Consider the following 13957-nt stretch of genomic DNA (forward strand, 5'->3'; position numbering starts at 1 on the left):
AGAAATAAAATAAAACCAATCATTTCTAAAATGTCATATTTGACATGGTGCTGAATTATTAATCCTCCGCAACTTTTGAGCGTTTTTTTTTTAACAAATACATGTTACAGTTCTTCCCAGTTTCTATGATTAACTAATTTCTCTAATTAAACTTTTTAGAGGCCTGATTATTCCTCAGAAATCTACCAAAACAATTTGTTATTATGGTATCTATTGCCCAAAGTATTGAAGAGATAAAGTGATCATGAAATTCATTGTATTATTATGAGAGCTCATTTTTTTTTAAGTAAAGTTTCTAAAAACACATACTATATAAGAAAAGGTTAATGCTGCTCCTCACCTCTATGGGGGAAATTCTAAGTGTTTTGTGTGTCGGCGGCCTCTAGATGGTGTCTGATGGAGTAAGCCAATTGTTGCTCCATATACAGCTGCCTGCACTGACATTACTGTTATGTTGTTCCATCATTTTGTTGGACTGGTAACTAGTTCTTTGAATATTTCTTCTATTGTGCATTATACAGATAGACTACATGTGTTGTACAAAGCAACATCTCCAAACATTTTAACTATAGTAAATCAGGAAAAAGAATATTACTTTTTTTCATTTAAGACCTGGTGATGAGTATACTGTAGTTCAGTGTTTTTCAACCACTGTGCCATGGCACACTAGTGTACCCTGAGCAGTCTCCAGGTGTGCCGCCATAGAAGCACAGCCAGGCCCATCAGTGTTTTGTTGCTAGTGAGGCCCTGGAACGATCAATACTGGTGAGTTTAGTGGTTGCAGAGCCAGTTCTAATTTTGGGTCCGGGCAGTGTTGGGCTCTTCTGGCTTTCTCTGATGTGGCTCAGGCGTTACCCATGAAGAAGCTGCGACATGACATCCAAGGACACGCAACTGCACCATGCATCACCAATGTATTTGAGTGTGCCTTGGCAATATTTAAATCTTGTTCAGTGTGCCGCGAGTTGTAAAAGGTTGAAAATCTCTGTTGTAGTTGCTGATGGCAAACTTCCTTATAACAAATCTGAGACAGATGCTACTGTAATTTCATACTTTTCCAAGTTATTACTTGGGGGTCACTTGCTTTTACAATTACACACTTTGCTACTTGTTAATATACTTCATAATATGAAGTGAAGCTAAATTTCTACTGCATTGCAATTGCTGCAATTTGTATATTTGAACTCAACTTAAAGTGAAAAAGTCTAATTTGTGTTAAGTGTGGGGTAAAATTGGGGCAATCCTCTCTATGGGTAACAAGAGAAATTCTAATTAATAATGCAGTTGCTTATATAATTCTAATGGGAATTTCAATCATTAAACATACATTTTGAAATTTTAGGATTATAGATTTATTTACTTTTAGTTTTGACTGTAGATTTTATTGTATTTGGTATGCAGCAGGAAACTTGTGGCTTTAATGGCTCAAGCACAGTTTGTATCATAAAATATATATAACCTGCATTTCTGTTCTAACAGATGGGAGCTTTACCCCATCTTGGTAAACAAGTAGGACAGATGGTGTAATGGTTGTCATTACTGCCTCACAGCACTGAGGTCAGGGGTCCCACCATGGCCTCAAGCGAGTGGAGTTTGTATATTTTCCCCATACATGCATGGGTTTCTTCCAGATACTCCAGTTTCCTCCCACAATCCAAAAATATACTGGTAGGTTTGTTGGCTCCTTACTATTTTTTTTTTACCCGTGGAAGCTCTATGCATCAGCCTGTATTTAGGGTAGAATAGATGGACCAAATGGTTCTTATCTGCTGTCAAATTCTATATTTATATGTTTACGGTCATGTGTTGTCAGTTAGTTGGCACTTGTTTAGAATTTATAACTTGTTGCTGTCAGAGAATGGAACCTTTTATTTATTACGTTCTGAGTTGTATTACTTCTGACATTTTTACATTATTCAATTGCTTTGCAAATGGTGTCCCTTTCACACATATAGGCCGGGTTTGTCACATCTTCTAATAAAGTTGATAGGTATAGTTCCCTCATATTTTGCATATTTACAGTAAGCAGCATTGCTAACACTGACACACATATTAATGATAGTGATGAGCGGGTTCGGTTTTACTCGGTTTTACTCGGTTCTCAAAACAGAACCTTATGGGCTATCCAAAACACGTGACATCCGTGATCCAATAAGATGCCGTTTTGAGAACCGAGTAAAACCGAGTAAAACCGAACCCGCTCATCACAGCTAGTGTTGGACCTTTGGCATCAGTTAGATCCCAGGTTCTTAAACTCAGTCCTCGGGACCCCACACAGTTCATGTTTTGCAGGTCACCTGTAGATTTTTTAAATGTGACAGTTGGTGATACACAGTGCACCTGCTGGGCAACATGGAAAACGTGAACCGTGTGAGGACATGAGGCTCGAGTTTGAGAACAACTGATTTAGATGAATATTCTGAAAGAATCAAAGCAAATAAATGGGAGATATTATGGGGGGAATTAAATTAGCCACAATGTTTCCCCCTTCCCCCTCTCTCCGCCTATTCAATTATCCCCGATAAGCTGGCATGAGCCACGGTGGGGATTATGTTTCTCCTGCTTGAGGCAGGGGAAACAAATCCTCGTAAACAGCCCTGTTGTCACCCAAAAATGGGTCTGTGTCTCCCGAATATACACACAGGTTTCACTGAACCTGTATGTTTTCGGGAGAGAATGTATTTTTTATTGGGCAGCAAAATTGGATAGGCTGAAAAAAAATATAGGATAAGCAATGGGAAACATTGAGAAAAACATAAATGTTTTGCTCCCGATGTTTATTCTCTTCTAATTGAATAATATATAGTTAAGTATCAATGGTAATTTAATAATGATAAGACAGTCACTCCACTTATCTCCTGAACTAATTTCTAAGAAGGTGGGTTGTACCATATATGATAGAAGCACTCCTTTTTAGTTATTTTTGAATAAGTATCATGGACTTATATATTGTGTTTTTTTACTTGTCATCATTTTATCATATGTTATAAAAATAATCTTTACGCTTTAAAACAATTTAAAGTTACTATAAATTTTATGCACAGTAATATTTTAAAATTTTCATTGTTTAAGCTGCAAAACCTTCACATTTTTTCATAAATAAGCAAAGTGATGTGAAGTGGTGTCTTTAGTGCAACTTAGTATTTTATATCTTATAAATAAGGCTTGTAGACTCTTTTATATGTTATGTGCAATAACCACAATAGTATTACTTTTGGTCATATTATAATGCTGGTCATTAAAAGTCTTTAATACTATTGTGGGGACAGAACATACCAAAGCAGCCCTCACTCTCATTGCCTGTTATAATGCAATGTGTTGTCATTTTATGTACTAGGTGACATAAACAAATTTGTACCAAATTGTAGGCAGTGCCAGCTTGTGACATAGCCTGATAAATCAAAATCCAAAAGTGCTTAATTGTATGGTGAACTAAAATGAATGATTTTGATGGTCCATATAATCAGGAGTCTGTCCTCCTCAGCATGGTTTTGCTCACCCAGGGCAGGTGGTGGGTTGTTGGATGCACCCCTACTTAGGACATCTAGGATATATAACATCCTATATAAGCTGATCATAGTTTCTCTCATACTGTAGATACCAAGATCTTTTGAAAAACATTCTACCCTACAGGATTGTCCCGACATACAGATAGTTGCAATTCTATTTAGCTGGATGAAGCTTAAGTTGGAAGCTGTTTTCTTAATGAGCCTGTACTGTACTTCTTTTAGCTAAAATGTGAGTTGAATATTCTCAGTGAATTCTAATAATAATGATTCAAGAAATCTGATGTCATTTTGTTATTGTTTTGGATTTTATTATAATGAAACAGTTGGAGTAGTGTAGCATATTATTTAAAATAATCGGTGCAAAGATCTAACAAATGCTCAGTTTAATTACTAACATTTTTATCTGTATTTATTGTTTATAAATGGTTAGTGTTTTATAATGGAAGCTTATTGTAATTAAATAACTAGTTTAAATACTGTAACTAGTTTAAAACAATTAAATAAAATCAGATGACAATATGATAATTTTATACTCTTCATGAAATATTTTCAATGTTTAAACAGTACTTCCCACTTTTACTTTGTACTAGTCAAACATTTTTGGGAGGGTTTTCTCCAATATTTTTACTATAACATTTCATTTTGTTTACATCTCCTATTTTTAAAGTAGTTAATAGATAAGTTGATTATGGAGCTTATTTCACTGTGATTGTTTTTGTAAAATAATAAAAATTTCGTAAACGTCATTCTTTTATAAAGTATAACGTAAGAGTCTGTTCTCTGCAGCTGGAATTCTCTCACCTAAGGTAGATGGTGGATTGTTGGCTACCCCTCATTCCGGGGTGTCACATATGCCATGAAGTCACTTTCAGGGCTTCACAGCAAACAGTACAGTATATCCAAAAAAAGTTGGCATGTCCCATGAAACTTTCTGCTCAGGGTTACACAAGAAAGGCCGGTGCATGCACAGTTAAACATCCGTTTCTGAAGTTCACTGTGAAAAAGGAGAACCTTGAACAATGCTTTGCAGCAAATATACACAACCTCTCCAATCATTGCATGCTTTATAGTCCCAACTGTGGGCAGCAGAAAGTGTAACAGCACACTGCCACAAGTGCCAAGCAGAAAGAAAACATTTTCTGCATAAATGGGTTGTTCAGGTACCCAGAAGTGTAATGCCCTTTTGCCACACTTACCATGATTTATCATCCCTCCTCTCAATGTCCTCCATATCTGTGATGTCAGCTGTCTTCCCAGGAATTGCTAAGAGAGTTCCTATCCCTGATTTATGGTGGAAGAAATTGTACACATTTGCAATTTCTCATGTATGAGCCACATGAGTATATGTGATAAATAGTGATTGCTAGTGAGCAATCTTTCATTCGATTTTAAGATATATTTAAATAAATAAAATACATATATTATTAATTCCTTTTTAATTACACTTTCATTTAAATGTGTTGAATAGAGCTGAATGCAAAAAAACATAGCTATTTTTCATGCAAATAAACAGTTTATTTGTTAGCATCAATAAATGCATTAGTCTATATAAAAACAGTGTATCTGAATTAGAAAGTTGGTGTTTCAAAAATAAATTCTCAGATCTGCAGTTCCCAAGTTTTACCTCAGAGCGCCGCTGTTTGACCAATAAGCAGAAGAATACAGAGCTTGAGATCCACTGGTATTTTCATCACTCACACACACACTGCAGATCTGCAGGAAGACACACAGCCATTTTCTGGATTCTCTCTACAGTAAATACTATATTTTGAGTCTATTTTTTTCATTCAAAAGGATTTAAAGTAAAATTATTATTGTACTATGGACTACAGACACAGAATATTTTAATCTCTGGGATATTTGAAATGCTGAGAATGGCTGAGATGGATCTTCATACACAGACATACAAAGGAATCAAATGGCAAGTAATATTTCCCTTCTTATTATCATGGCTGTGTCATTCAGTCTCTGGACAGATTCATTATTCTATTGTAGAAGAGATGAGAAAAGACTCTGTTATAGCAAATATTGCCACAGATCTTGGATTAGATATTAAACAGCTCTCATCTAGGAAACTGAGAATTGTATCTCGTGTGTCAGATAAATATTTTTATGTAAATACAGATAATGGAAATCTGTACATTAAGGACAGGATAGACAGAGAGACCCTTTGTGGGGCAGCAGCTACCTGCTTCCTAACCTTTGATGCTGTGGTTGAAAATCCACTTAATGTTTTCAGTATCAATGTAGAAATTAAAGATATTAATGATAATTCCCCAAGATTTGTAGCCAACAAATTCACATTAGATGTTATTGAATCTACATCACCTGGAACAAGATTTTCTTTAAAAACTGCAGAAGACCCAGACATTGGCAGTAATACAGTCCAGACATACAGGCTCAGTGACAATCAGCATTTTACCCTGAGTGAGAAGACCAGAACAGATGGGAGTAAATTTACAGAGCTTGTGTTAGAGAAGCCATTAGATAGAGAGACACAAAACATATATCACTTAGCGCTGATGGCTCTGGATGGAGGGAATCCTATCAGATCAGGAACTGCTTCGATAAAAATAATTATAACTGATGCTAATGACAATTCCCCAATGTTTACTGAAGAAATATATAAAGCAATTGTGAAGGAAAATACTCCAATCAACACAACTGTGCTAAGTGTATTTGCAAATGACCAAGATGAAGGTAGCAATGCACAGATCACATATTCTTTAAGTGAAACATCTGGCAATGCCCATCTTATGGGTACATTCAGTATTAATTCTAAAAAAGGTGACATCACAATAAATCAAAATTTGGATTTTGAAATGATCAAAAATTATGAGCTGACTGTGGAAGCAAAGGATGGAGGTGGCCTTATTACCCATGCCAAGGTTTTAATAGAGGTAACAGATGAGAATGACAATGCTCCTGAGATATCTATCACATCACTATCTAGTCCTATTCCTGAGGATTCTGCACCTGGCACAGTGATAGCGCTTATTAATATTCATGATCTTGACACAGGAAAGAATGGAGAAGTTGAATGCAGTATCGTGGAAAATGTACCTTTTGGTTTAATTGTATCAACTACGAGTTATTATAGAATAGTTACAGCAAGTGATCTGGACAGAGAGAAAGTATCTAGTTATAACATCACAATTGTAGCTACTGACAGTGGTTCTCCCCCACTTTCCAGCAGAAGAACCATAAGGTTGGAGATATCAGATGTTAATGACAATCCCCCAATATTTATGAAATCTACTTATGTTGCTTATGTGCCAGAGAACAACTTACCTGGAGCCTCAATATACAGTGTACAAGCATCAGATCCTGATACTGGAGACAATGCTAAAATTATTTATTCACTATTCAACACTAATACAGATGATCTCCCAGTGTCCTCTTATCTGTCCATGAATATAGAGACTGGGGTTCTCTATGCTCAGAGATCATTTGATTATGAGCAGGACAAAGAGTTTCTAATACAGGTAACTGCTAGAGACAATGGATCCCCATCTCTGAGCAGCAATGCAACACTAATTATCCGTATAGTGGATCAGAATGATAATGCACCAAAGATTTTATACCCATCAGCAGACAGTGGTGGCCCAGCTGTGTTTGAGATGGTCCCTTTTGCCTCTGAACAAGGATCATTAATAACTAAGGTGGTTGCAGTGGATGCAGACTCTGGACATAATGCTTGGCTCTCGTTTCACTTCATACAAGTGTCAGAACCATCTCACTATACCATCAGTCAGCACACAGGTGAGATCAGGACATCACGTGTCTTTCATGAGAAGGATATATTGCATCACAAGGTTGTGGTGATGGTGAAGGATAATGGAGACCCCTCTCTCTCAGCTACAGTCACCTTAAGTCTCATTGTTGCAGATAACTTCCAACAGGTGGTTCCTAAACTCAGTAATCAACTCAAAGAGGAAGATCCCCAATCCAATCTACAGCTGTACTTAATGATTGCACTTGCTTTAATTACTTTGCTATTTATTATAACTGTTTTGTTGGTCATTATATCAAAATGCAAACACTCAAAATCTTCCCCAACCTTTACTTCTCTAAGTACAAATCTGTATCCTCCAGTTGATCCCAGGATGCTCTCCATGTATAGCGATGGAACTTTACCATTTCCTTACTCATACAATGTGTGTGTGGCTTTGGATTCTAGTGAAAGTGACTTTACTTATAGAAAACCAAATCAAAATGTCCCTGTAGAGAATCTCATTGATGCTGATGATTCTGGACTTGGAAATGAAAGTCTAAAACAAACTTTGCCATCTAGCAGTATCACTGAGGTGAGTTTATTTAAATATATTCTATATATTTTACCTGTGTGTTGATGCAAATGGAGGTTCAACATATACAGATACTTCAGTTTTTTTAGATATAAAATATATGAAACATTAGACATTGCAATTGAATGTATGGTGTAACGCAACTCCTGGGATGATCAGAACATTCCCCAGAGTGATGTGCTCTATGGTTTGAAGCCATCTAGAAAATGGTGTTCTTGATCAGCATTGTCAATGATAAATGTTTCTAAGTGATTTGCTATTAATGTTGTAGTTGTGTATCCTTCAGTAAACTGCATTCGCAATCTTGAAATTAAATTACAAACACTGGACATATTGGGTTATTTAGGGATCTATGTACTAAGCCTTGGAGAGAAATAAATTGAACAAAGATAAAGTACCGGCCAATCAGCTCTTACCTGTCATATAACAGGCTGTGTTTGAAAAATGACATTTTGGAGCTGGTTGGTTGGTACTTTATCTCTGCCTACTTTATCTATCTCCAAGGCTTAGTACGTAGACCCTATAGTGTGATATACTGTATGTAATAGATATACCACTCTTGGGTCTGTGGTCGAGCTCTGATATATGTACGCCTTGGCACTATCCATCATAGTGCAATTGCATACCCAAGAGTGGTATATCTATCTTGATGAAATATGGTGTTACAGATACAGAATAGGAGGAAAATATAGTTCACAATAGGCTGTTTCATTTGAATTGTAAACATTTAACAGATAACAGTGTAAGTAAATAAAATAGTTTTAAATATCTGTCAGTAATTTGTATTTCTGTCAGAAATGTGTATGTCTTTCGGTGAAGTGGTGATGTGCTGCTTTTAGTGAGGCGGGTGATGTGCTGCTGTCAGTGAGGCAGGGATGTGATGCTGTCAGTGAGGCAGGGATGTGCTGCTGTCAGTGAGGTGGGAAAATGCTGCTGTCAGTGAGCTGAGGATGTGCTCCTGTCAGTGAGGCAGAGATGTGATGCTGTCAGTTAGGCAGGGATGTGCTGCTGTAAGTGAAGCAGAGATGTGCTGCTCTCAGTGAGGCAGGGTTGTGGTGCTGTCAGTGAGGCAGAGATGTGCTGCTGTCAGTGAGGCAGAGATGTGCTGCTGTCAGTAAAGGCAGAGATGTACTGCTGTCAGTGAAGTAGTGATGTGCTGCTGTCAGTGAGGCAGGGATGTACTGCTGTCAGTGTGGCAGGGATGTGCCACTGTCAGTGAGGTGGGGATGTGCCGCTGTCAGTGAGACAGTGATGGGATGTGCTGCTGTCAGTGATGCAGGGATGTGCTGCTGTCAGTGAGGCAGGGATGTGCTGCTGTCAGTGAGGTAGGGATGTGCTGCTGTCAGTGAGGCGGAGATGTGCTGCTGTCAGTGAGGCAGAGATGTGATGCTGTCAGTTAGGCAGTGATGTGCTGCTGTAAGTGAAGCAGGGATGTGCTGCTCTCAGTGAGGCAGGGATGTGCTGCTGTCAGTGAGGCAGAGATTTGCTGCTGTCAGTAAAGGCAGGGATGTACTGCTGTCAGTGAAGTAGTGATGTGCTGCTGTCAGTGAGGCAGGGATGCACTGCTGTCAGTGAGGTAGGGATGTGCTGCTGTCAGTGAGGTGGGGATGTGCTGCTGTCAGTGAGGCAGGGATGTGCTGCCGTCAGTGAGGCAGGAATGTTCTGCTGTCAAGGCAATATCTCCAAATACTTTAACTATAGTAAATCAGCTAAAAGAATATTAGTTTTCCAATTAAGGCCTGGTGATGATTGTAGTTGCTGATGGCAAATGTCTTCATGACACATTTGATACAGATGCTTCTGCAATTTGAGACTTTTCCAGGTTATTACCTGGGGGTTTACGGTTACCCAATACTTCACTTATCTTTTACAATTCTACACTTTGATACTATATCATATGAAGGGAAGCTAAATCTCAACTACATTACATGGCAAGTGCTGCAATGTGAATATTAGAACTCTTAACTTAAAGTTAAAATTCTAATTTGGGTTCAGTATGGGGTAAAATTAGGGCAATCATCTTTATGAGTAACAAGAGAAATTCTAATTATTAATAGAGTTGCTAATATAAATCTAAGGGGAATTAGAATAATTAAACATACATTCTATAAGTTTAAGATTATAGATTCATTTACTATTAGCTATGGCTCTATGTATATTTGCTTGCAAATGGTATGCTACAGGAAGCTTGTGGTGGCTTTTATGGCTCAAGCACAGTTTGTATCACAAAATACATGTAATCTGCATTTCTGTTCTGACAGATGGGAGCTTTGCCCCATCTTGGTAAACAAGCAGGGCAGCACAGATGGTGTAATGGTTAGCATTAATGCCTCACAGCACTTAAGTCATGGGCCCCACAATGGCCTTAACTGTGTGTAGTTTGTATGTTTTCCCCATGCTTGCATAGGTTTCATCTGGGTGTTCTGGTTTGCTCCCACAATCCAAAAATATACTGGTAGGTTAAATGGCTCCTCCCATCAGGGGGGTACTGGGGGCACAGCTGTCCTGGGCACAGTCTCTCTGAAAGAGAGGGGAGGGCCCGAGCTGCTCATGCTGCCATCTGCACACCACCTGGATGGCTGACCCACAGCAGTGGAGATAGTGGCAAGACAGTGACAGCGGAGGCCCAGTGGGAAATCCCCTGACAACAAGCAAAACCTCTTACAATGAGCAGGTTCTGGCTTTATTACTGTGTGTCCATAATATGGTGACAAGGGCATTACTGTGTGGGGCATAATATGGTGTCAGGGGCATTACTGTGTGGGGCATAATATGGTGTCAGGGGCATTTCTGTGGGGACTTAATATGGTGCAAGGGGCATAATATGGTGTTACTCCATATGTGCATAGGAAGATATATATATATATATATATATATATATATATATATATTATTTTTTTATTATTTTATTTTTTCCAAGGGGGGGCTGCCTATTTTTTCCATCCTGGGCCCCATAATTTCTGATGACAGCCCTGAGCATAGCAAATAAATGGAAGAGAAATGGAGGAAATTCAATTAGCCATGAAGGTGCACCCCCCCCCCCTTCCCGCACCTATACAATTATCCCCAATAAGGCGTCACGAGCCGCAGTGGGTATTATGGGCCTAATTAAGACCTGATCACTCCCCTGTATATTTGCAGAAGTTTGCGATCGGATAGTCGCCTCACAGACACAGTGAAAAACCACCCTGTGCAAGTCTGCGTATGCATGCGAAAAGCTTCGCAAATGCCACTCAGTTGCAAATCCGTTCACAACTCACTCACCATCGAATATTTTTTCCAGTCTCTACAGTCTGTGTGTAGTCCAGAACCTACTCCTACAGTGCAAAAGAAACAGGTTGATCGGGGCCAGAGCTGACGTCACACACCCTCCCTGAAAACACTTGGGAACGCCTGCGTTTTTCCTGACTCTCCCAGAAAATGGCCAGTTACCACCCCCCAATGTCCACTTCCTGTCAATCAACCTGCATACATCTAGTGATCAAAAAAGATGCTGATTTATTTTTTTCAGTTTGACCTTGCATATGTGTATTATGATTCATACACCTGTGCAGCTGATCGATAATCGCCCACCTTGCAAATTCACACAACAGTGATCTGGTCTGAATTAGGCCCAATGTTTCTCCTGCTTGAGGCAGGAGTAACAAATACCCATAAACAGCCCCCTTTTCATCTGAAAATGGGGCTGTTTCTCCCAAAAACACACAAGTTTCAATGAACCTGTGTGTTTTCAGGAGAGAATGTATTTTATTGGGTGGCCATATTGGATAGCTCAAAAAAAATACAGGATAAACATCAGGAAACATCACAAAAAAACATCATTTTTTTGCTACAGATGTTTATTATATCCTAATTGAATTCCCCCTATATAGTTAAATAGCAATGGTAATTTAATAATCATAAGACAGTCAACAATTGAAAAGTTCCTATAAATTGTATTCCACTTAGTATTTTAGAATTTGCATTGTTTAAGCAGAAAATCTTTCAATATTTCCATAAATAATAAAAGTGAGGTGAAATAGGGTGCAATTTAATATCTTACAAATAATGTTTGTAGACTTCTTTATATATTATGTGAAATTTGACCACAATAGTATTCATTTTGGTCATTATAAAATGCTGATCATTACAATTATTTTATACTATTGAGTCAACTCTCACTCTCATTACCTGTTATAATGCAATGTGTTGTAATTTTATGTACTAGTGACATAAACAGTCAAATTTGTACCAAAATGTAGGCAGTACCAGCTCATGGCATGGCCTGATAAGTCAAAATTCAAAAGTGCTAAATTGTATGGTGAACTACTATAAATTGAGTGGTTTTAATGGCCCATACAATCAGGAGTCTGTCCTCTGCAGCAGGGTTTTGCTCAGCTGGGGCAGGTGATGGGTTGTTGGATGCACCCATACTTAGGACATCCAGGCTATACAACATTATCTGTAAGCTGATCAAAGTATCTTACATACTGTAGATTCCAAGATCTTTTGCAAAACATTCTACCCTACAGGTTGGCCCCAACATACAGATAGTTGCGTTGCTATTTTGATGGATGAAGTTGATAGCTATTTTCTTAAGGAGCTTGGTCCTTATTTTGGCTAAAATGTGGAGATTAATATTCTCAGTGAATTCTAATAATAATGATTCTAGAAATTCAACGTAATTTTTTTATTGTTTTGGATTTTATTATAATGAAACAGTTGGAGTAATGTAGCATATTATTTAAAATAAGCGGTGCACAGATCTAACAAATGCTTAGTTTAATCACTAATAGGCCCTATACACTTAGCAATTCCACTTAAAGATATAACCAATCTCATTCATTAATGAACAAGATATCGTTCATATCTTTAAGTGTGTAGGCACCAACAATGAAAGTTCATCATTGGTGCCGGCTCGTTTAAACATGCAAACCAATATGGACAATCTCATCCATATTAGCGTTCAGTGCTATGGAGCGGGGTGAGCCGTCACCTCCTACCCCACCGCCGGGTTGACCACTGGCCGTAACGGCCATCGGGAGCCTCGGCAGCCAATCGCTAGGTGAGTAGGGCCTTTAACATTATTACCTGTATTTATTGTTTATCAACTGTCAGCACTCTATAATGGAAGCTTGTTTTAATTAAATAACTAGTTTAAATACTGTAACTAGTTTAAAACAATTCAATAAAATAATACAAGATGATAATTTTATAAATTTTCATGAAATGTTTTCAATGTTTAAACAGTACTTCCCACTTTCAATTTGTACTAGTCAAACACTTTTTGGGATTTTTTCTCAAATATTTTACTATAACATTTAATTTTGTTTACAGTACATCTCCTATGTTTAAAGTAGTTAATAGATCATTTGATTACGGAGCTCATTTCACTGTGATTGTTTTTGTAATCTGAGTAAAATTCTGTAAACTTTATTCTTTCTTAAAGTATAATTTAAGAGCCTCTTCTCTGCAGCTGGGATTCTCTCACCTATGGCAGATGGTGGATTGTTGGCTACCTCTCCTTCCAGATTGGCACACATGCCATGAAGTCACTTTCAGGGCTTCACAGCATACAGTATATACAAAAAAAGTTGGTGTGTCCCATGAAACTTTCTGCTCAAGGTTACTCAAGAGAATCTGGTGCATGCACAGTTAAGCCTCCCTTTCTGAACTTCACTTTGAAAAAGAAGAGCCTTGAGCAGCGCTTTGCAGCAAATATACACAACCTCTCCAATCATTGCATGCTTTATTGTCCCAGCTGTGAGCAGCACAAAGTGTAACAGCACACTGCAACAAGTGCCAAGCAGAAAGAAAACATTTTCTGCTCAAATGGGTTGTTAAGACACCTAGGAATGTAATGCCATTTTGACACACTTACCATGAGTTATCATTCCTTTTCTCAATGTCCTCCATGTCTGTGATGTCAGATGTCTTCCTAGGAATTGCTAGGGGAGTTTCCATCCCTGATTTATGCTGGAAAAAATTGTACACATTTGCAATTTCTCATGTATGAGCCACATGAGTATATGTGATAAATAGTGATTGCTAGCGAGCAATCTTTCATTAGATTTTAAGATATATTTAAATGAGTAAAAAACACATATTATTTTATATAATTTCATTGAGTTCAATGTTAATTCCTTTTTAGTTACACTTTCA

The 13957-nt window shown here is 37.9% G+C and overlaps 1 protein-coding gene across 18 annotated transcripts in view; it reads left to right on the top strand.

Annotated features, from left to right (window-relative positions):
• LOC134933540 (protocadherin gamma-B1-like) overlaps positions 1 to 13957 on the top strand; it is a 543090-nt gene that overhangs the window by 268623 nt on the left and 260510 nt on the right. Inside the window, exon 1 of one of the 18 annotated variants that reach the window (XM_063928813.1) lies at positions 5292 to 7816. The exons of the other annotated variants lie outside the window; for them this stretch is intronic. Within the exon in view, the coding sequence (XP_063784883.1) occupies positions 5375 to 7816 (2442 nt within the window). The 5' untranslated portion in view covers positions 5292 to 5374. Of the gene's footprint in view, positions 1 to 5291; positions 7817 to 13957 lie in introns of those variants that run through there. 18 annotated transcript variants of the gene reach the window in all.

This window comes from Pseudophryne corroboree, chromosome 6, assembly GCF_028390025.1.
Source record: "Pseudophryne corroboree isolate aPseCor3 chromosome 6, aPseCor3.hap2, whole genome shotgun sequence".
NCBI classification, from domain to species: domain Eukaryota; kingdom Metazoa; phylum Chordata; class Amphibia; order Anura; family Myobatrachidae; genus Pseudophryne; species Pseudophryne corroboree.